Consider the following 26,005-nt stretch of genomic DNA (forward strand, 5'->3'; position numbering starts at 1 on the left):
ATTCATATTTTATTAAAATTTAATGTTTTTTGTTAAAATTAAATCACCATTTTTAAAATAAGTAATCGAGTTACGTAGTATTACATTCTTTAATCGTTTTAAGAGAATTATTTTCTCTATAAGCATAATTTAAATCCATCTTGTCGCACTTACGTATCGTACTGATATCGTCAAGGCAAAATATTGCAATAGTGTTTTTTTGTGTATATTATCACAATGACTCAATAGCTGATTTTATTTAATTTGGCGTTTAGATACACAATGAATCGTCGCGCTTCATAATTTCTTTGTCTCAGTATAGCGAGGCAAAGCTGTCGTACTATTACGTCATGATTGAATAGCGAATAATTATTACAGATGCCATATTTTTTAAGAGATATAAACGATGTGTTGAAACATAAACATAAATAATTACGAGATATAGTTTCGTTACTCTAGCGTTAGATTACACCGAAATATATATTACACGAGGGATACATCGCCGAGAGGGTCAACACAAACTATGTTAAAATTATTCGCCAAATTCATATGTTAAACTACCTATCATATTTATGTTTCAAGCGGATAGCTCTATTTAAAGAACAAAATCAATATTGAATTATCAATAAGCAATTATTAAGTTAATGAGAAACTCACATGTGAAAATTTTCATGCTCTTTTTTATTTATAAGAACACACAGAAGCTATTAAAGAAGTTATTTTCGCAATACGTAGCATTATAATATTACTAACTTTATAGAAACGCTTTTAAAAGTTCTACTTTTATCGGTACGCTTTAACCGTTATATAATTTAATTGCGAATATGTATTCCATGTAGGTAAAATTCATGCATAACAATTGCAAATTGAAATATGAATTATTAAATTTCTTTTCAAAATAAATCTATATATTATTCGAGTCACATATTTATCTTATTCCAGAAGTACCAAAACTTAATTGCATATTATTTCGTAATTTCCTATTGCTACCGATTTTACACGCAAAAAAGATATAATCTAAAGCTAAACATGAAAAAGCTAACCAATTCTTAACTTCGTCAAATAATTATATCAACTTATAATAAAATAAGTAAAAACCAATATTGTCACGCATTTTTACATTTGTAAGAATATATTATAAAGAATTATTACGAATTTGAAAATTACGTAACTTTTTACATAGCTACATATAGATAAATGTTTGTACTAATTGTAAGAGACATGAAATCTCTATATTGAAATTTACAAGCAATTTAAAACCAATTTATCACTCTATTTAAGCTCAAAACTGCATAAAAATGAACTACACGACGTGTTTCACTTAGTTTCGCATCTCGCGTTCATTTTTGCGAGATACCTACATGCAGAGTAATATATCTTCATTAGCGTTTATTTTACGCGCTATGAAAAAGGTTAAAATTGCATTTTACTATTTTCTATTTCATTTAAACTCAGAGTTGTAACAAGAAAAAACGAAGATCTTATTCAGCAGAAGTTTGCATACATATTTTTTTAAATATTTATTTGTCAGAAATAATTGATATGTTAACAATAATTATTTTTTCTTTTATTACATTATTAAAAAATTCTAATATAAGTTTAATGTCGAGATTTGTGTAAACCACATCTGATTTTTATTTTACTCATTCGATTAAACGTATAAAAAAATTTAAATGGTGTATTTTCAGAAAGTTTGCTTGTCACGCTCACGCTCACACAAAAAATTTAGTTAAAATTTCATTTAAATTTATTTTTTACTCAAGTATTTTATAAATATAAATCTATTTTTTGCTGCATTTTCATTCAAAATTTCGAAATAAATAAATCTCTAAAATCACTTACAAATACACATTGACTTTTATAAATTCCCTGTACGATTACTTTGATCAATTGACAGCTTTCGACATTATTAAGCAATGTATTATTACGTACTACCGTCAACGTCACCGAAACGTGAAAAGATTGCTTAATAAGGGCGACAGACCGTTCGACGGTGTCGGTGATGCCGGCGATGTGTTAAAGTTCGTTATCACGACGACTCGATGAACCATTTTACGATGGAAAGGTCAGAGGAAGAAGACGCGAGATATATTATTTTTGCACATATGTTACGCTGAGCGATACGTAAAATGTGGAACGGGTGATTTTATATTGGTACAATCTTGGTACAAGATATTAATATAAAAATAAAATACCGACTATTCTCCAAGTATCAGTATTATTATACGTGTGACACAGAAAGCACTATCATAATCTTTTCTTATTTTTAATTTTTATATAAGTATCTTAAATAGACCGCAGCGAAGTTACTTTATACCAAGATTATGAAGCTTATCTGTCACTAATCTAGAAATATTTGTAACTAAAGCTTCTTACTCTCTTAATATGTAGAAAGAGAGAGAGAGAGAGAGAGAGAGAGAGAGAGAGAGAGAGAGAGAGAAAGAGAGAGAGAAAAGATAAAATTAAATCCGCTATAATATAACAAAACAATTTTAATACTTATTGTAGAACAGAGATACATAAAAGTTTCAAGCAACTTTATAACAAATAACTTTGTTACAAATTTTTTTAAATATAATTACAATATATTTTTTCATCTAATTGATCTCGCATTTTCTATTTTCTTTTACTTTCTGACAATAAAAGGCGGCTATGAGTTATACTACTTCATGTAGGTATTATTAGGATCTCATTCCGATGCGTTGGGGAAGAAGTTGCTTTTTATATCTCGCAAGAGGACTAAACTCTCTTGGGAGCGCCACAGCAATTCCTGTCGATACCTTTCGAAGCGAGGACGTAATCGAACGTAACTCGTGAACGTCCATACGCGTAATAACATGCCCGTGACACATCCTCGTTCGCAAAACCGCCCATCACGGTTTCCCCTCATTATAATCGATGAGGATCGTAGTAACACGGTTGCGATATACTGTAGCACTCGAACCCTTCAATTTTGTCCCTGTTTTCAGCTAGTATACAACACGTATTTCCATCGGCGGATTATAGGGTATATAGACAGGCTTATATACCTATTGGTTCCGGATTTTGTTCAAGCTTTTGGAACTTCAGTTTTTTAAGCTTTTAATAATTTTATTAAATATTATAAATAACTAAGATTAATAAAATGTAAAGTTTAATTTGCAAATTATATCAGTTGAAGCTATTAAAAATATATGCATCTATAAATGCTTTTTTCAAGTTTAATAACATGCAAGAATAAAAAAGGCGTTTCCGCAAAATCTTGTTCAGATTTAGCTTACAGATTAGGAGATTTGGAATTCAATTTAAGCGTTTGCAATGAGTCTAAATACTTTAATCCACCGTGATATGTTTACGGTTACGAGCGGATGGTATATTGCGACTTAAAGTGAGTGACGCCATCGGGTCGGGATCACACCAAAGTTCTCGGTGTGCAACGACAAGAAACCCGATGGAAGTGATATGAGACGTGAGACGTTAGTAAGCGGCTTTCCGAGTTACCTGGAAAAGAGAAAAGTTATGTTTATATGCTGTGATGGAGAATAATAAACGAAGAAATAAAACCGAGAATTCGCGTTTCTAGAGACTAGAGTTAGAAGTTATCTAAATATCTAAGCCAGGAAATATATTTTTTTATTTAATACTCCTCTTTCTCTCTCTCTCTCTCGCTTTCTCTTTCTTTTTTTATATATTGTGCAATAAAACATTGGAAGATAAAATAAATTACCATCTTTTATTCTGAATGTGTTAATCTTAATTATACATTCTAATTACAATTCTGTATTACACATTTCAAGAAATGTCAAGGTGGACAACGGCAACTGGTTTTTAGAAAAAAAATCTTGCCTCTTGAATCGTTAAAGTCTCTCAATGTTGATTACACAACGGAAATTAGTTTTCGGAATGGTGTTTATTCGGTGATATATTGAATTCCTTCATGGATCCATGCATTTCCTTTAGAAGCACCGCTTTGAGAAGCGTACGATCCCTGCTGAAATTGGGAAAACAGAGACCGCCACGTACTCGGTCCTGCGACAGCGGCTCGGAAACGAGAGAACTCCTCGACAGACAGGATTCCAGCTGTCCGACATCGAACGAGCCTTCGCGAACAAACTCTATGACGTCCCTCGAAACGAATGCTTCCGATAACGACAGTCAATTAAGCGCCAAACCTGCGCAAGAGGAGACTGTTGCAAAGCCGGCCAAGAGATCTAAGCCTAAGGTTTTAATATCTCTTTCAATAATAATTAATATTCATTAATAATTCGTGTTACATTGCACATGTTAGTAAGAATGCTAAATATAGAATTTTGAGATTTAGTTATTATATTGTACATAACCAACCAATATCTTACATATGGTGCGTTCGGGAAGACGCTATTAGTGCTATTTGCTTATTCTATCCTTGTTTTACACCTGATGAGCGATAAAGATAAAATGTACAATATACAACCATAGTACACTGAAAGCACGAGAGTTTAAAAATAATAATTATATCGAGTAAAAATCTTATATTGTTTTATTATATTTTATTATTATTACATTTTTCTCGTATTTTATATCTTTTTCTATATTACATTTGATATAAGTTTATATTATTATTAAACACTGTTATATCTTTATTTATCTGAAGTTTAAGATGTTGCAAGTTGCAATATTAACAAGAAAACTTTTACTTTCCTTTATTTCTTTGACAATATAATATAAATTTAACAGACAGATAATTTAAACAAAAACACAGTTCTCGCAAAATAAAGTAATTTTAAAATGTCACAGCAAATTGCATTAAGCATTTACGATAATACTAACATAGCGCAATTATTCGTAAATGACAACGCAATTATCGTTAAATGAGATTGAGGTCGATCGATCCTGAAAAGGCAAGCTTAAATTACGAGCAAAGGGTGAAAAAATTTTTACGCAAAACCTATTTCGATTTTCTTTCTACGAGCGATTTTGATATCATACGGTATATCGATGTTGTGTGCTTGAAAAAATATTAACAATTCGTAATAATATCGCGAAACAGGATATTTTTCTCCGAAAATACTTTATATAAAGAAGCATATATAGAAGTATTGTCCTTCTATTTATTAACTGATGTACAGAGATCTTGAAAAAATTTTCTAACACGAAATAATATACAATATCAAACACTTTGTGCAATGTTTATTATTGTATAACTATTAATAGAGGATATAATACGCTTTAAATAATATATTATATACTTTGAATAAATTGTTTCTTCAGTAGTCACAAAATTCGATAAAGAATATAGAGAGAAGTAAACTTCTCACTAACAATTGGCGATCGCTTTTATAATTCATAATCGATATATATTGTACAAGTACTGAAGAATGCTTCTCCGACTTTCTTAAAATAGAAAAAATCATATCTTCTGAATGTACTGAGAATTTATTCAGAATTTAGCCCATATGTTCCTTCGGAGAAGCGAAATGATAGAATTCCTTTTATAACGAACAGATACGTGACTTCACTCCGAGCTATATAAAAATGATATATGAGAACCGTAAAAGCTTCTTTTGCAGAAGATTTCTCAAATTTCGATCCATATATGACTTCCTCTAATGATCGACCGAGCTTTTTGAGTTCATTACTTATTACATTCAAAACGTACACATGTTACTAGATATTGTTCTCCGATTAAGTAATTTTAAACGTCGAATCGCTACGTAAGATATGCTTTGAAAGCAGTTGAAAATGATAGAGACGTCTCCGTCAAATTACAGCAATCATTGTACATGCAACACCTTCTCGAATTCAAAGGCATTGCACGTGCCGTCTGATTTTCTGCATCGCAGTTCAAGTTATTTAAATCAGGTTGAATCAACGTGAACTTTTCTCGTTTCACAGACGAGCGATACCTGGCAAAGTGCGTTAAAAGCCCAAGATTATCAAGTGTGCGTTACGATCATAGAAGCGCGGCAGCTCGCCGGTCTCAACATGGATCCAGTCGTCTGCGTGCAGATCGGAGATCAACGCAAATATACGAGCGTCAAGGAGTCCACGAATTGCCCATATTACAACGAAGTAAGAAGCAAAAAATACATTGTCTAATTAACGGACTTCTGTGATATGGCGAATTTTTAATAAGAAACTATTGATGAAGTGAGATAAATAATGCTTTACAGAGCTTTTGCTTTTTTCATGTCTTATTCAGATTATAAAAAATTGTAACTGGAGAAATTATTTTTTAGAGAAATCTGATTATTTATATGTTTACAAATTTGGTTTTGCCTCTACTAATTATTTCTCTCATTTATATTTTCAGTACTTTGTCTTCGATTTCCACATGCCGCCTGTTATGCTGTTCGATAAAATTATTACGCTGTCGGTGAGTTTATTCGCACATATTAATTTACGGTTTGAAATCCCGAAACGAGCGATTTAAAATTAATTTGCCCATTGATATTTAATACGGTCGAAACGCAGTTAGTTGCGCGACAAATGCGCGCGCGTTCCTGAATAATTTCGCTCCATTACATATCTTTGTCGTTCGCAATTACGAATTCAGCAGGTATTTAGACGAATATCGAAAATCGATTATTCGAGATTTATTCGAGCTTAAGCAGAAAGAAAGCACATTAAAATTCTGTTTGAGAATTATAATCAGTGAACGAATATTATACGACGGGTCAAGCGTTCGATGTTCAAAATGAAAGCGCGAGGGCATGAGGAAGGAAGCTCAAACAGCGCATCTTTTAATAATACGCAGGTGCAGCAATCGCGGAATCTCTTGCGCGCTAATCTAACGCTGGGCAGCTTTAAATTAGACATCGCGACGGTATGGGCACAACCAGGTACAGGTTTCACATTGTCCAGAGACCATGGTCGAGTCTAATGCTCGGTGTACTCGGAAATTGCATTCTCCGAGAGGAATTAAATCCGTTAAATCGTCCGTGACGCGATGAGTACCGTGATGATATCATAGTTCAAGTACAATTACAAAACACGCTGAAGTTACTTAAAATATAAAATACGCAATGCATTATTAGCGTTTAAAGAATATAGTTTAAAATATATAAATTATCCAAACAAAAGAAGCTTTAAAAATATAAAGTAGACGAATACCGAAATGCGAACTAATCAATTGTGTCTCGAATATATGTATATGTCCTTTACAAATAATTGAAATATTTGAAACTACGCGATCTTGATTGTGCGGCAAAAATCTTCGTGTGTTGGTTTAGCTATCGAACCAAATGGATATCTAAGAGTATCCCTTTAAAAATTTTTATCGTGCGTCGCACGTAGATTAAATTCTCAAGTGGTACACCTGGTATGTGACTCGGTATGCGATGCTGGCAAGTGCACTTCATTTTTAGCGACAAGTGTTTTCGACAAATGAAGTCTTTATTACATCACTCTTTGCACTCTGCCTGCGAGTTTCGAAGAGCCCCGTGTTTACAAAGAAGGTGTCATCCTCCTGCGTGGCATAATTTTCAGAACTTGGAGAAGCGTAGAAATTTTTTATGGACGCACTGTCTTTTAACGAGAAAAATCTCACCAACTCCAGTCTCGTTTTCTTAATTCCTACTTTCGTTCTGCGCTTCTACTTAAGACGTTTCCTGAAAGTGCGAAATTTCACGCTTCACGTGACTGAATAATCGCATGCTTAATAAGAGAATCCCTATGTACCGAACTTTTTACGAATTATTCTTTCTTGTTGGATTTAATTGGTAAACGGTTGTCGGCAATGTATTTCGCTTAACGATATTAATTTTAATTAACCTTGCACAAATAAATGTTTAATCTCGTTTTAATAATAGCCATTTTCGTATTTTATGTGTCAGTAGTAATCAACATACACACATGTTAGTAGTATTGGTGTTCTATCTGTCGAGTTTTCCCCAATATGTTTTTATGCATACTTTGAAACTACGTCATTATTTTCTATAATTATACACAAAAACATTGTTGGCAAACAGTTTAGTTAACGGACACGTACTGCTTTTAACATCCTGTTGCATAAAGGCTAATTCTGTAAAGCCAGAGCGCTCTTATGCACCAGTAATGTGTGATTAGCAAGCGATTTGCAATTAAAACAATATATTTGAAATAAAACATTTTACAGTCTTCTATATATACTGCAGAAAGATTTGTTCTGCCAACCCACACACAATGCATTTTTCTGGTTACTGTACACTTTTTAATCTTTTTAATCACATTGAAATCTAGCAGAATCATCGTACGCGATCGTAAACATCATCGATCAACGCTTCGGAGGGAATTGTTATAGGGAAAACTGCGGAGTGCCGGTGAAAAAATATCAATCATCATTTGTTATACGTCCGACATTCGTTGCGAGCAGAGCAAACTGTTCTATTTATATCGCGAATCGCGTTCGCATGCTAGGCTTTTCACCTCCATGTATATGGATGTTCTTATACGCATGTACATATCGTAAATGTGTACGCCCAAGATAAGTCCGAACCACGCGTTTTCGCACACGCTAAAGTACCGTAGTATTGACAGGTAGAAATTTTATGGTCGCCCGTATGATCGCACATCGAGATAATAAATCGCTCGTAAACAGATGAACTCCCGCTCAACCGTTTACTCACATCGATTCTTTTCGATCCAAACTTGTTCGTATTGGTAAATAGTCGCGTGTGATATCCGTCTTGATGAGAAAAATACTGTGAATATGAGATTATAAACGTGTCTCTCTAAATTTACTTATTGTTAGAATACGCCTTTCAAAATTACAAACATTCTTTTAACTAAATAGAAGACTTCGTTGAATACGATCATTATATTATATAATTTTTAATATTTTAACAATAAAGTTTATTAATTCTGTTTAGATAAAGTCTAATTGCGAATAATGAAAGTTTAATTTGTTAAACATTTTATTTAAAAATATTAATGTTTCTCTAATACTTTAAAGATATTACTAGTATATTATTTAATTTCTCTAATCAGAAAAATGTGTTTGATGATGCTGTCATACTCCGCATTTGTCTTTTAAAGGACAAAATGCTATGCAAACAATATCACGTACATATATATATATATATGTACTAATCTTCTATTTTACTTATAAAAACTATATCGAGATTACGTTATGGCTACTTTGATCGACGCTCTAATAAACTTGAATAAACTAATAACGTGCTAAGGCTGAAGGTCCCGAGCAAAATATCGATTACACTGTTCAAGGTATAACACGTAATCGTACGCTGTTTAATTGCATTAAAGTTGCATAATACGCCGGGCGCCGTCCAATGCTATCATCAGATATTTTTTGTTTATTTATAGAAGATAAACGAACGCTTCGAATTGATGCATTACAAGCGATGATGGCGCGCATTCGATAAAACGACCACATGTCAGTTTTAATTGGTACCTTCATTTATTCGTACGTTTCGAATACAGTTGAAACTATAATGCGTGGGTGAAGCGTGTGGTTGTCGGACAAACCTATCAAGCATTTTCAAACGAGTTAATAAAAGTGAATGTTTTTGAATGTTATGACAGGGAGTTGTTTGTATTACTCTGGTTTCTCTATTTAAATCGCACTCTCGAAAGATACCTATACATATCCACAAAGATAGAAAATTGAAATAAAAACTAGTTTTTTCAGCTGTTTCATGCTCTAAAAATGACAAAGCTTTTTGATTGCTTTTTGCAGATCTCTCTTTTCAATTTCTAGCTATTCTCTTTTGTCTGTATCTTAATAACTGTCTCATTGTAAACTGTATATTAAATTTAAAATCGGGGAGTTTACCCGGACAAACCCACGTGAAAAGCATATTTTAAAGATAATGGCAGCGTGAGAAAGTTATTTATATCAAAATTATATTTTTATTGTTTTACTTTATTCTGGCATCGTTATTTTTCTACGTAATTATATATTTTAAAGAGCTTTCTGTTCTAAAAAAAAATGTGCAAAATGTTAAATTCTTCAGTTAAATCCTTTCTTTTAAAGTAGCGTTGTACCTCGTGCTGCTTTTAGGGTAAACTCTCCTCATATTATAATTATAAATTCCTCCCTCCTTTTGACAAATCGCGTATCACGGATAAACGTTAGTAAACTTTATCCTTAGATCATCAATTCTACCACAAATGGGCCCTGCTCACCGACCCGGATGACGTTGCCGGTGGACCCAAGGGCTACCTAAAATGTGATATAAGTGTTATTGGCAAGGGCGACACCGTGAAGATCCCTCCGAAAAGTGAAAAGGACGAGGACGACATCGAGGGAAATCTTTTATTGCCGGACGGTGTGCCGATCGAGAGACAACGCGCGAGATTCGTGGTGAAGGTCTACAGAGCTGACGGCTTGCCAAAAATGAACAGCAGCATTATGGCGAACGTGAAGAAGGCTTTCACGGGGGAAGTGAAGGATTTGGTGGATCCATACGTTCAAGTGTCCTTCGCCGGGCTCAGCGTAAGCTCAATGCATTCTTACGACGCAGTTGGCTATATATAAGCTCGATATTGTAAAATTATTTTAAAATGTCTTACGCTAATTATATCGCCGCATTTCTGATCTCGGGAGGATCAGCTACACGATTTACGATACAATTTGAGAGTAGCAGAAAAGTGATTTTGTTAAAATACAAGTTTGACAAAATCATTAAAAGTTAAAAACTAATTCCGCCCGGAACTGTTGGGCTTACTTGAAACGACATTTAATGGAGCGTGTGCTAGACGTGTCAAAAGCAATCCAGTGTTTTTTTTTTTTATATTTATTTTATTATTGGAATTCCAGGGGAAAACAAGTGTGAAGAGGCATAGCTACGCTCCAGTATGGAATGAACAGATAGTTTTTACCGAGATGTTTCCTCCCCTCTGTCAGAGGATAAAGATACAATTGTGCGATAACGATCCGGTGCACGCCACCGTCATCGGTACACACTTTGTCGATTTAAAGCAGATCAGCAACGACGGCGAAAAGGGTTTCTTGCCGACCTTTGGTCCGGCGTTTATCCACTTTTATGGCAGCATCAGAGATTACAGTCTCATAGACGAGCATTCGACGTTGAACACCGGCTTGGGCGAGGGAATTTCATATAGAGCGAGGTTGTGCATTTTATTTTACAATAAGATACACATATAGTTATATGTTATAAATAATACAATTAATTTTTTAATTATTTCATGTTTATATAATAATTACAAATAATAAAGTTTTATATTTAATAATTACCAATTACAAATAATAAAGTCGGAATCAATGTAAAATCAAATAAAGAAAAAAATTAATATAGAACGAGATGCTGAATTATAACTTATACTCTCTGTTTCTCGATTATTCACATTTAGATTATTGATAGCGATACGAACTGAGATCACCGATAACGTAGAAATGGCACCTTCGGAAGTCGAAGTGGAACCGACAGTGCCTGTCAACGAAACCGCCTACGCGAGGAACGAGGAGTTCTTTCTGTACGCCACAATCATGGACGCCACGATGATTGACAAGAAGCTCGGCGATAAGCCGATGTACTTCGAAATATCTATTGGAAATGCAGGCAACGCTCTCGACGGTCACAATGAAAGTTTCAAGGTGAGGGATTTTGCACGATCCACTTTCTAGAAACAAAATTAAAAATTTTCTTAATAAAGAAACAAAATTTATCTTGATACCTCGAAAATACTTTTTTTTTTTATTAAGAAGAAAGAATTAAAAAAAAGTTGGAAAAAAGTTTTCTAAAAATGTCAATTTTTGTCTGTAAAAGTTAAAGCCCGTTTTTTGCTTGTTTTGACAGATGTACGAGACAGGATCAAAGAGTGGAACAAGTGGGGAAGAGGAAGACCTGCAGGAAGTCTTGGCTGGATCCTGGCAAAGCACCACACCAGCCAGTAAACCAATGACGCACGATAAGATTTATTATTTCTTACCGTACTGGGACGACAAGCCGTGCCTTCATGTAAGAAGCATATGGCCGGATTACAGGCGTCGAATGTACAACAGTAACATTATCGGCAAGATCGTTGACAAACTGGTAAGTTTACGGATTTAAGATTATTAATTACAACTATCCTTGATTTTGATTATACACCAATGTTTCTTAAAAAAGCGGCGTGTCTGGTCAAATTAATTAAGGAATCAAATAGACACAAAAATATTAATGTAGAAAGAGATGTTGAATTACTCTCTATCGATTGTTGTTCATATTTAAACTATTGGTAGCGATAGGAACCGAGATCATTTGAAACCATTTAATAACCATTAAAAAAATATTCATTAAATTTCTCGATTAAATTTAACATACAAAGATAAAACATTTTAGAGCTATATTACTTTTATCTTCAAAAATTATAATATTGAATTATTTATCCAACAACTTTTAAATGTTCAACTTTATTTTATCAGAATCATTTGAATATATTTATCTAAATTGGATACCTTTAGTCTCTCAAGAGAGTCAGATTCTTGACGGAAACGTAGTTGTAATCTGATTGAGGTGAAGAGATCACAGCGACCGCAATTTAACGGATTTACATAAAACCGATAACGGCTTCTCTTCGTATTCCCCCTAGGAGGAAGGACTGTCGGAAGTACAATCGCACTTGGAAGACTCAACGTGCGAAAAGCTTTTAAAATCTACTCTCGAGGAACTGAGCGCTAATTGTAACCGGTATGTTAGTATTAGCAAGTCTAGCGTGACCGGTCCGGGCGTCGGAAAAACGAAACTGGACAAGGAGCGTGCGAAACTGTGCCAGCGGGAAGTGGAGAATATCGGGATTTTGTCGCGCAACCTTAAGGCCGTCGTGACTAAAAGCAGCTTCAAGGAAAGACTGAAGACAGCCCACAGCTATTTGCAGAAATTAAAGTTTCTTGTCGAAGATGTCAGTAGTTGTTTTTCTCGAACGCTTTTGTTGATGCCGTCGTATATGTATGCTTTATAAAACGAAATTGCTTGATCCCTCTTACAGCCGCAAGACTCTTTGCCGGACGTGTTCATCTGGGTGATCAGCTCCGGAAGACGAGTGGCGTACCAGAGAATACCGGGTCGCGAACTGATTTACTCGGTGGTCGACGAGGAATGCGGCCGACATTGCGCCAAGGTGCAGACTATGTTCCTCAAAGTAAGTAAACTGAACATATGCATCGGCTCTTTGCATGTGTGTCTTTTATATAGTTTAATGTATGTATGAGATTTGTCAAAATTTTTGTGGCACAAAAATATAATTTTTAACTTGTCACGTCACTTTCATCTACGTTTAAATCTCTCTGCAAAACGTAAGAAATATCTATATGCAATTCGTGTCTCTCGCAATTACTACTGTACTATTTATATTTTTTTATGTTGCGGTATATAACTTGAGGAAATTTAGAGCGCCTAAAGTTAAAATAAAAGAACATAACATTAAACTTTAAAGAAAAAAATGTTAGCATCTAATATTATGCAATTCTCGGGTCTTAAATGGAATCTACGTATAGCTTCCAGGCAAAAAGAGATTCGGACCCTCGGGCTGGGCGATCCAAACGAAATTGCAGATCTACATGTGGCTAGGGATACTGAAGCACAAGAAGTACTTCATCCAAGGTTTACCGAAAGGATACGAGGTCAGCCACGAGTTGAGGAACGTGGACAGACCTCGCGCTTTGCCGCCCACTGTAATTCACTATGTCCAGAAGCACGTACGTATTTATTCGATCCGACATAGTTCGCCAAAATATATAAATGCATATTTCTGATGTTATTCTAAATCGATTGTTAGAAATTTCAATTGAGGGCCCACATGTACCAAGCGAGGTCGCTGATCGGCAGTGATGCGTCTGGCCTCTCGGACCCATTTGCGAGGGTGATCTGCGGTGAGTTTTGCAAGTGCACTCAGGTGATCGACGAAACCCTCAGTCCAACGTGGGACGAGTTGCTGCTGTTCGATGACATCTTAATCTACGGCACCGCCGAGGAGATCAAGAAGGAACCACCCTCCATCGTCATCGAGTTATTTGATCAGGATAAAGTGGTAAGTCAAATCTTTATTTAATCACATCGTTATTTTTTTTGTTTCTACAGACAATTTCTGTGTATTACTTTTAAAACTTTACTTTAAAATTTATCAATTTGTTAAAAATCTATATCTAATACTTGAAACAACAATCAGCAGATTTTCTTAATGCATGGCTATTTTATGTGCAATTAATGCCCGAAATTACTCAAAAATATTCAACTTGTAAATTGGTGAAAAATATGTATTTAATTTTATCTCAAGTTCAGATTTAATTTAATTAGAATTATAATGACACACGCGTAAAACGTTACTAGGAAGAATGATCGCTTTTACGATTTCGTAATCATTCTTTTTACAGAGTCATATTGTAGCTATGGACATAACACTGCATGAGGGCTCTGCTTTGACAGTTTGTATAAAACATATTGACATTTATACGATGCCAGATATAACACGACGCACGTCACACGAAACCCGCACCGGAAATACACATAACGTACATTCGGCATGGCACTCGTTATATATATATGTATATGTGTTAGGATATAGATAAAGCAGCAAACTTGTGCAATATCAGAATTCGCGTGCCTCGAAATTTCGAAGGCTGCAAGTTTCCAAGTCGTGAAATTACTGCGATAGTCAACGAAGAGTTACATATCTACCCACACAACCGCACAACCGCAAATTACTTTTACATAGGACTTGGTTCCCTTTACCTTACTCAGTTTCATGCTATTGTGGTAAATAGATACATCTCTATATTTTCCATTGTGAAGTATGTCCAGGCGAGTTTATGTCATTATTCTACGAAAAAGAAACATATATACCGACAAGAATTCTCTAATAGTAACATCAATTTCGAAAGAATATGTAAAAATGTTTATCTATTTAAATAGATTAAATTAAAAATTGTTAAAAAAATTTATATTTATAATTTTATTATTGTTTCTTGTTAACATCTAAATTTACAATAATCCTTTTCTTAAATAACTACTTATCTAATATAAAAAAATTTTTAATATTCTATATATCACATTATTTAAATTATATTATAAACATATGTGTACCGTTAATTAATATGTAATTATTTGTAAAAATTGATTGTTTGCTATAAACATTAAATTTGAAAATAAAACAATTCGAATACTTTGACGATTTTAATATATATTCTTGTCTTAATTAGTTCAGACTGCAGAAATTACATAATATATTCGTTCCCTCTCTTACAAATCCCAGATTTCACTTTGCACTTCTTCACAGTGCTCATGAATATATTTTAATAGTAAGTAAATTTAAATCTGTTAATTTAGATGATAAATGTTTCCCTTCTCACAGTTTCCTCGCATCTCCGTAGCCACACGGTCGATCAATAACATTTCTGTTCGAACACATCGAAATGTCTTTTTACGATTTCAGGGAAAATCGGAGTACATCGGTCGGGCGATTGCGCGACCTCACGTCAAACTCGCCTCCGAGTCTTACACTCCTCCACAATATCCACCGTCCTTAGAATGGTACGATGTTACAAGAGGAGCTTCGAGAGCTGGCGAGCTTCTGGCAGTCTTCGAATTGTTGGAATATCCCTCTACCAAGGATTATGGATTTCCTACTTTGCCAGATCCCAAAGATTCCAGCTGCGGATCTCAGGCTCCGGGTTCCGGACAGGATCAAGGCCCGATTCTGCCTGTACCCGTGGGAATTCGACCTACTTTATCGAAATACCGGTAACGTTATTGGTGTTTCGTTGTCGTTGATTAAAAAATTTCTTGTATTTTTTTAAGTACAAAGTCTTCGAATAGAATTTTTAGAAAGATTTTGTTTATTAATAATTAAGATTATATATATATTTTTTTAAATACAATCGACGATATGTATAGTTAATTAATCCAGTATTCGGCTTTTATTCGAAGAATAACATTTCTATATTTTTGTTATAAATTATTTTTATGTAACTATGAACAGTTTAACAGTACTAAAGAATTTTAAAGGCTCAATTTTTACAGTTTGTTAGAACTTTTGCTAACAGTTTTTATAATATAACTACGCATTATTTAAATAAAGAAGAAAGACATGTTTAATTTAGGAATATATATATAGGAACAAGTAAATACGTCACAAACGAATAAATTGATTGCTACAACACTTTTAAGTAATTAATAGCATTGGCTTTCAGAATCGAGGTGCTCTTTTGGGGTTTGCGGGATCTGAAGAGAATTCATCTCCTAACTGTCGACAAGCCCCGCGTGGACGTTGAATGCGCCGGTCACATTCTCTATTCGTCTGTCATAGCAAACGCAAAGAAAAACCCGAATTTCAACACGCCGATCAAATTTCTAGAATTGGAGCTTCCTGAACAGGAGCTTTATCGCCCGCCATTGACCATAAGAGCAGTGGACTGTCGGAGTTTTGGTAGATACACCCTCGTCGGTACTCACACCATCAATTCAATTCACAAGTACATGTACTACCCTTTAACTAAAAGGGCGAAAGACGCTCAAGAGAGGAAGAAGAGTTTGTATCAGTTACAGTGCACAGGTAATTACATAATCAATCGATTAATTGCGAAACACTTTGAAACTGTTATATAACTGCGATATAAATAGAATTTTACAAATAGAATAAATAGCGAGGGTAATACAATATAGTTAAATATAACCTAAATAAATTTTATTGGAATAATAATATGATTCTGTTAATTAAAGAACATGACGAATAATTATTTTAATTATGAGTCAAGAAAATAATATCTTACTCTATAATAAACAGCATTGCTTATTATAACAATTTATTTAGATGTTAACTGCAAAAAATTAAATTAATAATAAAGCTAAAAAATAACGTGCTATTTGCAGATTTAGCGTTTTAATTCCCAGCGTTTTAATTTCAAAACTTTATATTTATTGCAGCTCTCGATCCATCTAAATCGAAATTCCAACAAACGTCATTACTCGAATCGATGACTGATTTGGAAGCTAACAATGGTGATACCATTATCACTCTTGGATTCGAGTTGGGATGTGGTCCTACGAAGAAAGATAAAACGGAACAAAACTTACGTAGGAAGCAGAGCTTAGCTAATGACAACAATATAGGTGTGTTCGTAAAAACTGCGTTTAATTTCATACCATTAAGAAAAAAATTAGAAATTGTTAATAAATAAACCTATTATCAATTTGTATTTTTATATCAACACTTTTTGTGATCTCTTTAATTATCTAAATTTTAAATAATATACGATATATAAAGCAGATCTTTGAAACGTCGCATTTTTAGGCGATTTAGGCGCGTTAGAGGACGGAGATGGCTGCCAGGACTGGTGGACAAAGTACTTTGCCTCTGTAGAAGCGATGATTGAGGAGAACAAAGAACTGCGCAAGGAAAAATCCATATTCCAAAACCAGCCAAACGGAACGCTACCAATGCTCCTAGACGAAGCTGTTACGCAAAGTCAGTTGACCGCCTCGGGCGACAAGAATCCCGGAACTAATCCTACAAAGAGGCTGTTTGGTTTGAAGTCACCGACAAACGCGGTGAAGTTCGTCTCGAGGCTCAGCCCGAAGCACACCCAACACAAGTATAACAAGGCTGCTCTACTGAAGGTGTATCCCGGAGAGTTGGAGGCGCAACCCGAGTTCGAGCAATTCAAGGAATGGTTGCACACTTTCGAGCTGTATCGAGGCAAGAAGACCGGCGACGAGACCGAGGACGAGTCAAGGATCGTCGGCAGCTTCAAGGGCGCATTGAAGGTCTACAAGTGGCCGCTGCCCAAGGATCTGCTGGATCACACCGTGATGGGTTTCGATCCGCAATACGGATTCTTCCAGGGTGTCCCGTCGAACGAGCCTATTCACGTTCTGGTACGGGTGTACATCGTCAAAGCTAACGACCTTCATCCCTGCGATCTTAATGGGAAAGCAGATCCCTATGTGGTCTTACAATTGGGAAGCAAGAGGATTAGTGATAAAGAGCATTATGTGTCGAAACAACTGAATCCCGTCTTCGGAAAGTATGTATTTTGTGTGCATCGCAGCAATAAACATATAATTTTTCGCTATTAGAGGGTTCCTGGCAGTACGGAGACTGGATTTAAATTTTCGGGAAAGTTAATATGTTTCTATAATTGGAATTTTGAATCTCATTAAATTATGTATTTGCTGTTTTTCATATAGCGAATTAAAAATTGTATTTTCGTCTCTTAACATCATGTTATTTCTTATATTTAAATAAAATTGTTTAAAAGAATGCTTTTTTAAAAGTGAGTCTCGGTTTATAAAATATAAATTTCGCAAAGGTTTTTATTACTCTTTTTATTTTATTTTGTATGTCTTCTTAAAAGCTTTATTCTTAAAATTTAAAGCGTCGTTGTTTCTCTGCACTTTGACTAATTGCAAATTTGCGTTCAAGATGTTTCGAGATTGAGGCAACATTTCCGCAGGATTCTCTGCTTACCGTACAAGTCCTAGATTGGGACTTGGTCGGAACAGACGATATGATCGGCGAGACCAAGATCGATCTGGAAAATCGCTTCTACAGCAGACACCGAGCTACGTGCGGATTCGCGAAGAAATACGACGAGTGAGTTTGTATATAATGAATAGCATTATATTATTTCGCGCACGGTTCAAATAAGACCCTTTCGAGTAATGAAACAAATCGTGTCACGCAATTCAGTAATCTAACAGCAGAGCTCTTATCACATCAGCAATAACCATTTATTTAAAACTAGCGAATCCACGAAGGACTTTTAACGAGGACTAATGACTACTTTTTCTTCGTAATCTCTTTCGTCTAACACGCATTTACGCTCAGATCATTTTCTTAAGAGCGTCCTATAATTTTCTACTTGCCATAATTTTGTATATATTCTTTTCACAGTAATATATATTATTAGATTTTAAATTGTGAAAAGCAACCTATTTTATGCCTTGAAAAGTAACATATGGAACCTTTTAGACTTTAACATATATGAAAGAGATAAGAGAACCAAATGCGAAAACGTAAATAAATTTCGATGCACGAGATTGATTAAACGTTATTTCTGTTCCAGATCTGGATATAATACATGGAGAGATGCGATGAAACCGACTCAGATACTCTCGAAGCTATGCAAAGATGGTAAAATCGATGGGCCAGTGTATTCTCACGGACGCGTTACAATCGGCAGAAAAACCTTCTCCCTCTCGAACGAGGAGATGGAATATTATGTGCATACGAAGGGTATGTGAAAAGATTGAAATTGAAGAAGAAATCAATATTTCTACGTTTGAATATATAAATTATACATATATGTATATAGTTTTAATATATACGTATATATATGTATATAGTTTTAATATATACGTATTTTGATTTATTATATATCTCGTATACAAATATTATTTAGGAATAATTTCATTAAAATTTATCTAATTACAAAAGTTCGAAAATTAATCATTAATCATATAAAGAAAAAATATACGCATACACGAAAGTAGACACACATAAGTAGATAAATTACATAATAAATGATATGTAATAATCTGATATAATGTATTACAATTTGATTTGCGCAGCTTTTAAATATGCATCGTTGATATAGATGCCTTATCACATAAAAGATTACCGTTTTAGGAATGGAAGAACATCTCGCCTTAGCCGTTCTTCACCAATGGAACGCCTTTCCTCGAATAGGCTGTGCCCTGGTACCCGAACACGTGGAGACCCGACCGCTCTATAATCCTGAGAAACCCGGAATCGAGCAGGGTAAATTGGAAATGTGGGTGGACATGTTTCCAATGGACATGCCCTCGCCCGGACCGTCCATCGATATTTCACCGAGAAAGCCCAAGAGTTATGAATTGAGAGTTATCATATGGAATACAGACGACGTCGTCCTGGAAGACGACGCTTTCTTCACCGGCGAAAAGATGAGCGACATTTATGTAAAAGGGTAAATATAAACTCCTAAAAAAAATTAATTTTTCATCGATATTGTATACATATGCAAATTAATTTCCAAAAGCATTAGTAACTTTAATTACTATTAATGATAATGAATAAAAAATGATGGAGAGTTTCTTTCAAGTATAAAATATTTTTATCTCTTAAATATAAAATATTTTTATGTTGTATTATATAGTTTCACTTTTCAAGATTTGAATAGATACTATTAAAATATAATCATTGTGTATATCACTTTAACATTGCTTAACAGATGGCTAAAGGGACCGGAGGACTGTCAGTCCACCGATATTCATTATCGGTCATTGACCGGCGAAGGAAACTTTAACTGGCGCTTCATATTTCCATTCGATTATCTAGTAGCGGAAGAGAAGATCGTTATCAATCGTAAAGAAAGCTTATTTAGCTGGGACGAGACCGAATGTAAAATACCAGCACGCCTAGAATTGCAGGTAATGTTGAACATGCAGCCGATGCATTTCGATCTCGTTCCGATAGATAATATATAAGGATGACGCTGTTTGCAGGTCTGGGATGCAGATCATTTCTCCGCAGATGATTTCTTGGGCGCGATAACTCTCGATCTCAATCGATTTCCCCGAGGAGCGAAAAATAGTAAGCTCTGCTCATTAGGCATGTTAAAGACGGACGGCTCCGTGCCAATGGTTAACATCTTCAAGCAGAAACGTATAAAAGCATGGTGGCCGTTTTACGTGAAGAAAGAGAATGAAGACATGGAGCTAACGGTAAAATATCACTACATATAAATATAAAATTTTTAATACATATACATATATAATATGTATCTAGTATACTATTATAACAAAAATAGGAGTCTCGTAATTTTTTAAATTAAGCACGTTAAACTTATTATATTAGATTTTATATATTAAATTAATTATATTTTGTCAGAAAATTATGCTTTATTATTTCGTACAGGGCAAGGTCGAAGCTGAGATACATTTGCTCACGAAAGAGGAGGCCGAGAAAAATCCTGCTGGTTTTTGTAGAAACGAACCCGATCCACTGGACAAGCCAAAGTGAGTATAATAAGATATAGCAATATCAATTTTTTCTCTTGTTATGTTTAATCTACCTTTAATTTCTATATTCTTATTTTTTGTTTTGCAGTCGACCAGATGCATCTTTCATGTGGTTTCTCAATCCACTGAAGTCCATCAAGTACATAGTTTGGCATAATTATAAATGGGCTATTCTGAAAGCTATAATTGCGATCGGATTGATCATACTTTTGCTCTTATTCTTTTATGCAATACCAGGTTACTCCGTAAAGAAGATCTTGGGAGCTTAAAATGCTGTTCGTCGCAATGTATAATTGTTGTTTTAGAAAACAGTTTGACAATTTAAATATATAATCGTAATGCTACATTGTTACGTTACAAAATCGTACAAAATCGACGTAAATTAGCATTTTACTGAATTAATTTATCTAATTTGTCCATAATATATTGGCTTATAAAGATTAGAATTTTTTTATAGTGACAAAATAGAAATTAGTCCGTAAATGGATCTCAGTAGAATTAAAGAATATATACAAGGTGTTTCTGAGCAACTTATATAAAAAGCATAATTGAGAAATACCTTGTATAAAAGTACCAAAGCAAATGAAATATTTTTCGAGGAAACAGAAGTCGTTTATCTTGCACAATTTCGTATTGATTAGACGAATGTTAGGGCACTAGAGATTGTTTCTTACGTACAGATATTATCATAGATGATTTTTTATGAAATGCTTTGTCCCTGAAATAATCTTAATAATATAGCTTTCTTTTATAATTATGCAATCAGTTTATAGTGGACCAAAGTAACAAAGTAACCAAAATAATTGCAATTGTAAATAACTCATGCACGCAGTGACCTTAAAAAATTATGAAAATGAGAAAAATATTAGCAACAGAGTAGTGGCTTGTGTACAAAGTAATCTATTTTCACTCGTAAAATATTCTGTGTCATAGTGACAATTGTGTTTCGCGGGCGAACACACAGAAAAATCACTCGACTAGTTCCCATTATCATCAGGTTGCTCATTATATATTAAGAAAAAAATATGTGTGTAAAAAAGGAGTAAATAAAAATTACCCGAGTAAGATGCGATATAATAAACTATTTTATTATTCCGCAGATAACAATGAAAACTTATTAGGTGCAAGCGGTACATCGTTTTCCTCGTTTGACGATTCCGTTGACTCATTCACTGCATCATTTGCTGCACTTCCAGAAGATTGCGTCAGTCTTTCATCGTCACTTTCTTCACCTTCAGAAGACATATTTTCAGTAGGTGTACTGAAATGATCCCCTTTATTCCTAGCTTGAATCCATTTTACAGTCTCAACATCTGCGTGATTTTCCCATTTTTCTACAAAAATATTATTTACATTGTTTTTTTATATTTCAAATATAATTTATATTTATACTTTGTTTCAAATATTTATGTTCTCTAATATATGAAGGGATAAAAGCCATAGCGGTGTAAGTCAAATTTTCTAAAATATTGACTCGTGTGCAATCTATACAATATATAAATTGCGTCTATGTATATACAAGTCAATATTTTAAAAAATTTGACTTACACCACTATGGCTTTTATCCCTCCATATAATTTAAGAATTATATTTTAAATATAGTTTTCCAAATGATTTTTTTCATCCAAAAATAATAAAATTTTCGTCTAATCAGAGAGAATGAAATAATACTTTTATCAATGGTCCAATTCGGCGGGTATATGTACAAACAAATTTTTCCTTCTAATGTCATTCGTAGCAACGAATTTGCCGCTCTATATGTATCCAATCTAGCCGCTCGCGCCGTCTTGAAATCCTTTTTGATAGCCCATGCGTCGCAGATATCCATAGCGGACCACGTGTCATCATTCTCTGGATGTGGAAGTTTTAACAGTTTTGGTAGATTCACTCTTTCGGCCAAAAATTGTATGACAGTATACGGTTCCCTAACTTGAGCGATCGGGAATGAACCCATTAGTATCTGTAACTCTTTGGGTACAGTCGAGGGAAAGACCAAACCAGGACAATCACACAGACACACAGTCTTTGTGAGATAAATAGTCTGAAAGTGCTTAGTGTGACCAGGAGTGCGAGACACACTCACGACTTTCTTACCTGTGAAATAAATATTAAATAAATATATTATATATTAATGACTCAAACTCTCAAATGACTCTAATGTTAAGTATAAAATATAAATATTTGAAAAAATGATATCGTAATACAGTTGTGTAATGGAATGGTCTTGCTTACCCATCAACGCATTCATCAAAGAAGACTTTCCAACATTCGGCGTTCCAATACACCCAATGGTCAAAACTCCATTTTTGTATTTTTCATGTTCAAAATAAGTGGTATCCTCCTTTTCTATTGTCACGTTATCCTTGTGATTTATGTCATCTAAATCGTATTCCAAGTGCATCTCCTCCTGAATTTTCTCATACCAGGTACTTAGGTCGACTTTATCCCCGACAATATCTTTGCAAGCTTCCAGCAATTTCTGCGCCCCTTCCGCGGCCATTCTCAATTTTCCTTTACGAGTTCTTTTCTTTAAACCTTCCTCGTTATTCGTATTATTACGGAGATTGTAAGTGGGATACGATGTAAACATTAGAATGTATAATTTTGGATATTGATTGTGAAAATACTCTTTCCAAGCCACTACCAACGCTGGAGGTGCTAGATCGACTTTGTTTAACACCAAAATCATATCTTTCTTCAGTTTCTTCGTCACATAATCGTACAAATACGGAGGGAACATCAGAACGGGATATCTGATGTCAACGATAATCAGTAGGACGTCTGACATCTCTAGAACTCTCCACAATTGTCGCCAGGTTTCTAAATTCAATTCGAAGTAGCTCAAGCTAGCTAATTCCTCCATGCTATTTAAGTATTCCTAGATACAAAGAATTGTTCGTCAGCAAAGCACGTTCGATATAAAGCTAAGATTTTGTTTAGAGCCAGGTCTCAACTACATACTGTGAAATATCTCTGTTCTCTTATCTCCAATTGCTCCTTTGTCATACTGAAATCCCATGGAGGTCGCTTTGGCATGTCAATCCCAGGTGGAAAATAATTATCGGAAATCTCTTGATCCTTAAGACTCGCAGGTTCGATACTTTTAAAAGCTCGTTCCTTGCGCTTTCGCAATTTCTCGTTGGACTCCTGAAAGAATTGTAGTGCGTATCTATTCCTTGAAGATTTGCTATCTTTTGGTTGTTCGTTTATCTTCATCACTTGTCTCTTATGTTCAACATTGCTCTCATTGCTGCAGCTTTCCTCGTCATCTGAATTTACTGTTGACAAACATATATACTATTACAGTATAAATCTTTTATAAATAACAAATTAGTAATAAAACAATAAAATTGCAATTATATCAATATTTTAGAAATAATGCTAAGCTGTGTGAGGCACCAAATGCTTAAATAAAATTTTATTAATTAACCCTGCAACTGCATATTCTTTTTCAGCATTCACAACGTATATGTGAGTCGTTTGCATCCACGGCATATTAAACAACCCAAAACTTTACCAAAAATTCCGAAAAAATTAATGTGTTCCTTGAGATCTTAACTATAAGTTTAAACTATAAGTTCATCTAAACTATAAGTTTAAACGAACGCGCTAGGTAAACAAACCTCTGGAAAATATCACATAGTCAAAATGCCGAGGACCCACATGTACGGTTGCAGAGTTAAATTAAGTAACTTTTATATTAAACGCATTGATACGTACCAACCAAGGTTCGTTGCCGCTGCTTTTTAGCCTGCATCTGCTGCCTTTTGGCTTTTCCGCTAAACGGAGTTTTTCGCCTTCCTTGAGGCATGTTTCCGCAGTTCCAATCCCGTTACTTCTTTCAACCACTTATCACAGATTTCAAGTGTCGTACGAAAATCGTAAATTATTTATAAAGATTACGATCTTTAATTTCACGAGACGAGAATTTGCATGATGCCGAACAGCTGATCGTTTAACCACTTTAACCATCGAGACTGTTCCAGGTTCCAGACTATTCTGGACGAGACCGCGCGCACAAGTGTTTGTCGAACGAAATTAACCGGACGAAGTGAAACGGCGTGAAACGTGAGAAATTAGGAAACTTGAAGAAATCGTGACGAGATCATCGCGCTGAACAACGTTGCACGAAATTGTGTTGCACAAACAGTGCTGTTTGCTGTTACTGCTGTTAGGTTAGGACGTTAGGTTCGTTAAATCGTGATACGATATATGCCCGCCATCATTTAACGCGAGATGTCGCTAGTCGCTACTTCGTCCGTTTCGTGCGACTTCGGACAGCGAAGTGAGCCGAGCACTGAGCGGTGTAAAGTAAACATCTATTATAATATAAGTAAACTGCACTTTATAAATGTAAATAATGAATTAAATTTATATTAATTTTTACACTTATATTTATAGATAATTTATACCTTTTATACATAAATATGACAATAATCTATAAAATTAATAATAATCTTCGGAAAACTCATTATCCGCTAAAAGTTGTAAGAAATTAATACTTTTGAACGAAAAATATACGTAATATAAATATACATTGTCCTAAGATGTAAAAAATGATAATGGTGTGTTACGTTTTCCTAAGATTCTAAGATGTAAAAAATATAAAAACTAACTGAAATGTAAAAAATAAAAAAAATGTTACAAGAAAAATGGACATATGTAATCATTATTATTTCTTTGCAGGAAAATACACAGAATTATAAAAATTTCCTTAATAAACATTTGAAATACGAAAAAATAGCACTTACTGGAAAAAATTATAATAAGAACTATAAATTAACGTTATATTAATTTTGCACAAAATAAACGAAAAATTTTGTGTAAAAAGTCAATACATATTAAATTCATTTGTAATATATCCTTCCTTTTGTGTTGTGTTATATATGTAAGGTGAATAATTACTCGTCATTAATGTCGGATTGGTCTCTCTTTTGTTTGCGTAATGCTCGTTGACAAATTTCTATCCGTAACATTGCAGCCCATTGATCTTAAATAACACAATGATGAAACAAGAAAAAATTAGCAGGTGTTTAAAAGAAAGTTATGTACACTAAAAAATCTATGTAGATAAATCATCATTCTTAGATTTAAATAGTCATCAAATTTCATCAATGCATAATTCAATA

General features: G+C 34.3%; 2 protein-coding genes across 5 annotated transcripts in view; one reads left to right on the forward strand and one right to left on the reverse strand.

Moving 5' to 3' along the window:
- LOC112460967 (otoferlin-like) overlaps positions 1–21,943 on the forward strand; it is a 38,065-nt gene extending 16,122 nt beyond the window's left edge. Inside the window, exons 5-28 of one of the 4 annotated variants that reach the window (XM_025025941.1) lie at positions 3,919–4,180; positions 5,833–6,009; positions 6,251–6,313; positions 6,695–6,779; positions 10,029–10,372; positions 10,697–11,007; positions 11,251–11,494; positions 11,697–11,933; positions 12,472–12,780; positions 12,868–13,020; positions 13,376–13,576; positions 13,657–13,908; positions 14,252–14,302; positions 15,310–15,617; positions 16,067–16,428; positions 16,800–16,985; positions 17,167–17,899; positions 18,298–18,468; positions 18,941–19,110; positions 19,504–19,822; positions 20,087–20,285; positions 20,361–20,579; positions 20,773–20,873; positions 20,965–21,943. In XM_025025941.1, the coding sequence (XP_024881709.1) occupies positions 3,919–4,180; positions 5,833–6,009; positions 6,251–6,313; positions 6,695–6,779; positions 10,029–10,372; positions 10,697–11,007; positions 11,251–11,494; positions 11,697–11,933; positions 12,472–12,780; positions 12,868–13,020; positions 13,376–13,576; positions 13,657–13,908; positions 14,252–14,302; positions 15,310–15,617; positions 16,067–16,428; positions 16,800–16,985; positions 17,167–17,899; positions 18,298–18,468; positions 18,941–19,110; positions 19,504–19,822; positions 20,087–20,285; positions 20,361–20,579; positions 20,773–20,873; positions 20,965–21,145 (5,638 nt within the window). In that variant the 3' untranslated portion in view covers positions 21,146–21,943. The remainder of the gene's footprint in view (positions 1–3,918; positions 4,181–5,832; positions 6,010–6,250; positions 6,314–6,694; positions 6,780–10,028; positions 10,373–10,696; positions 11,008–11,250; positions 11,495–11,696; positions 11,934–12,471; positions 12,781–12,867; positions 13,021–13,375; positions 13,577–13,656; positions 13,909–14,251; positions 14,303–15,309; positions 15,618–16,066; positions 16,429–16,799; positions 16,986–17,166; positions 17,900–18,297; positions 18,469–18,940; positions 19,111–19,503; positions 19,823–20,086; positions 20,286–20,360; positions 20,580–20,772; positions 20,874–20,964) is intronic. The other 3 variants (XM_025025943.1, XM_025025944.1, XM_025025945.1) reach the window with 3 other exon arrangements.
- LOC112460968 (guanine nucleotide-binding protein-like 1) lies at positions 21,939–25,089 on the reverse strand. The gene is made up of 5 exons (XM_025025946.1): positions 24,597–25,089; positions 23,838–24,154; positions 23,109–23,754; positions 22,548–22,970; positions 21,939–22,210 (listed from the first exon to the last, which is right to left on the reverse strand). The coding sequence occupies exons 1-5, from the start codon at positions 24,685–24,687 to the stop codon at positions 21,966–21,968; spliced, it is 1,722 nt and encodes a 573-aa protein (XP_024881714.1). The 5' UTR covers positions 24,688–25,089; the 3' UTR covers positions 21,939–21,965.
- Between the last annotated feature and the right edge of the window lie 916 nt (positions 25,090–26,005).

The sequence above is a fragment of the Temnothorax curvispinosus genome, unplaced genomic scaffold (assembly GCF_003070985.1).
Source record: "Temnothorax curvispinosus isolate PA1 unplaced genomic scaffold, ASM307098v1 QBEX01010941.1, whole genome shotgun sequence".
Classification (NCBI taxonomy): Eukaryota; Metazoa; Arthropoda; class Insecta; order Hymenoptera; family Formicidae; genus Temnothorax; species Temnothorax curvispinosus.

What these genes read in the sequence shown, in the direction of transcription:
- LOC112460968 (XM_025025946.1), bottom strand. Translation starts at nt 24,687, where the DNA reads ATGCCTCAAGGAAGGCGAAAAACTCCGTTTAGCGGAAAAGCCAAAAGG. An exon ending in GAGAACAGAGATATTTCACA is followed by an intron (nt 23,755 to 23,837) that starts GTATGTAGTTGA and finishes CTTTGTATCTAG; the next exon opens with GAATACTTAAATAGCATGGA. An exon ending in GAATTGGACCATTGATAAAA is followed by an intron (nt 22,211 to 22,547) that starts GTATTATTTCAT and finishes ATATTTTTGTAG; the next exon opens with AAAAATGGGAAAATCACGCA.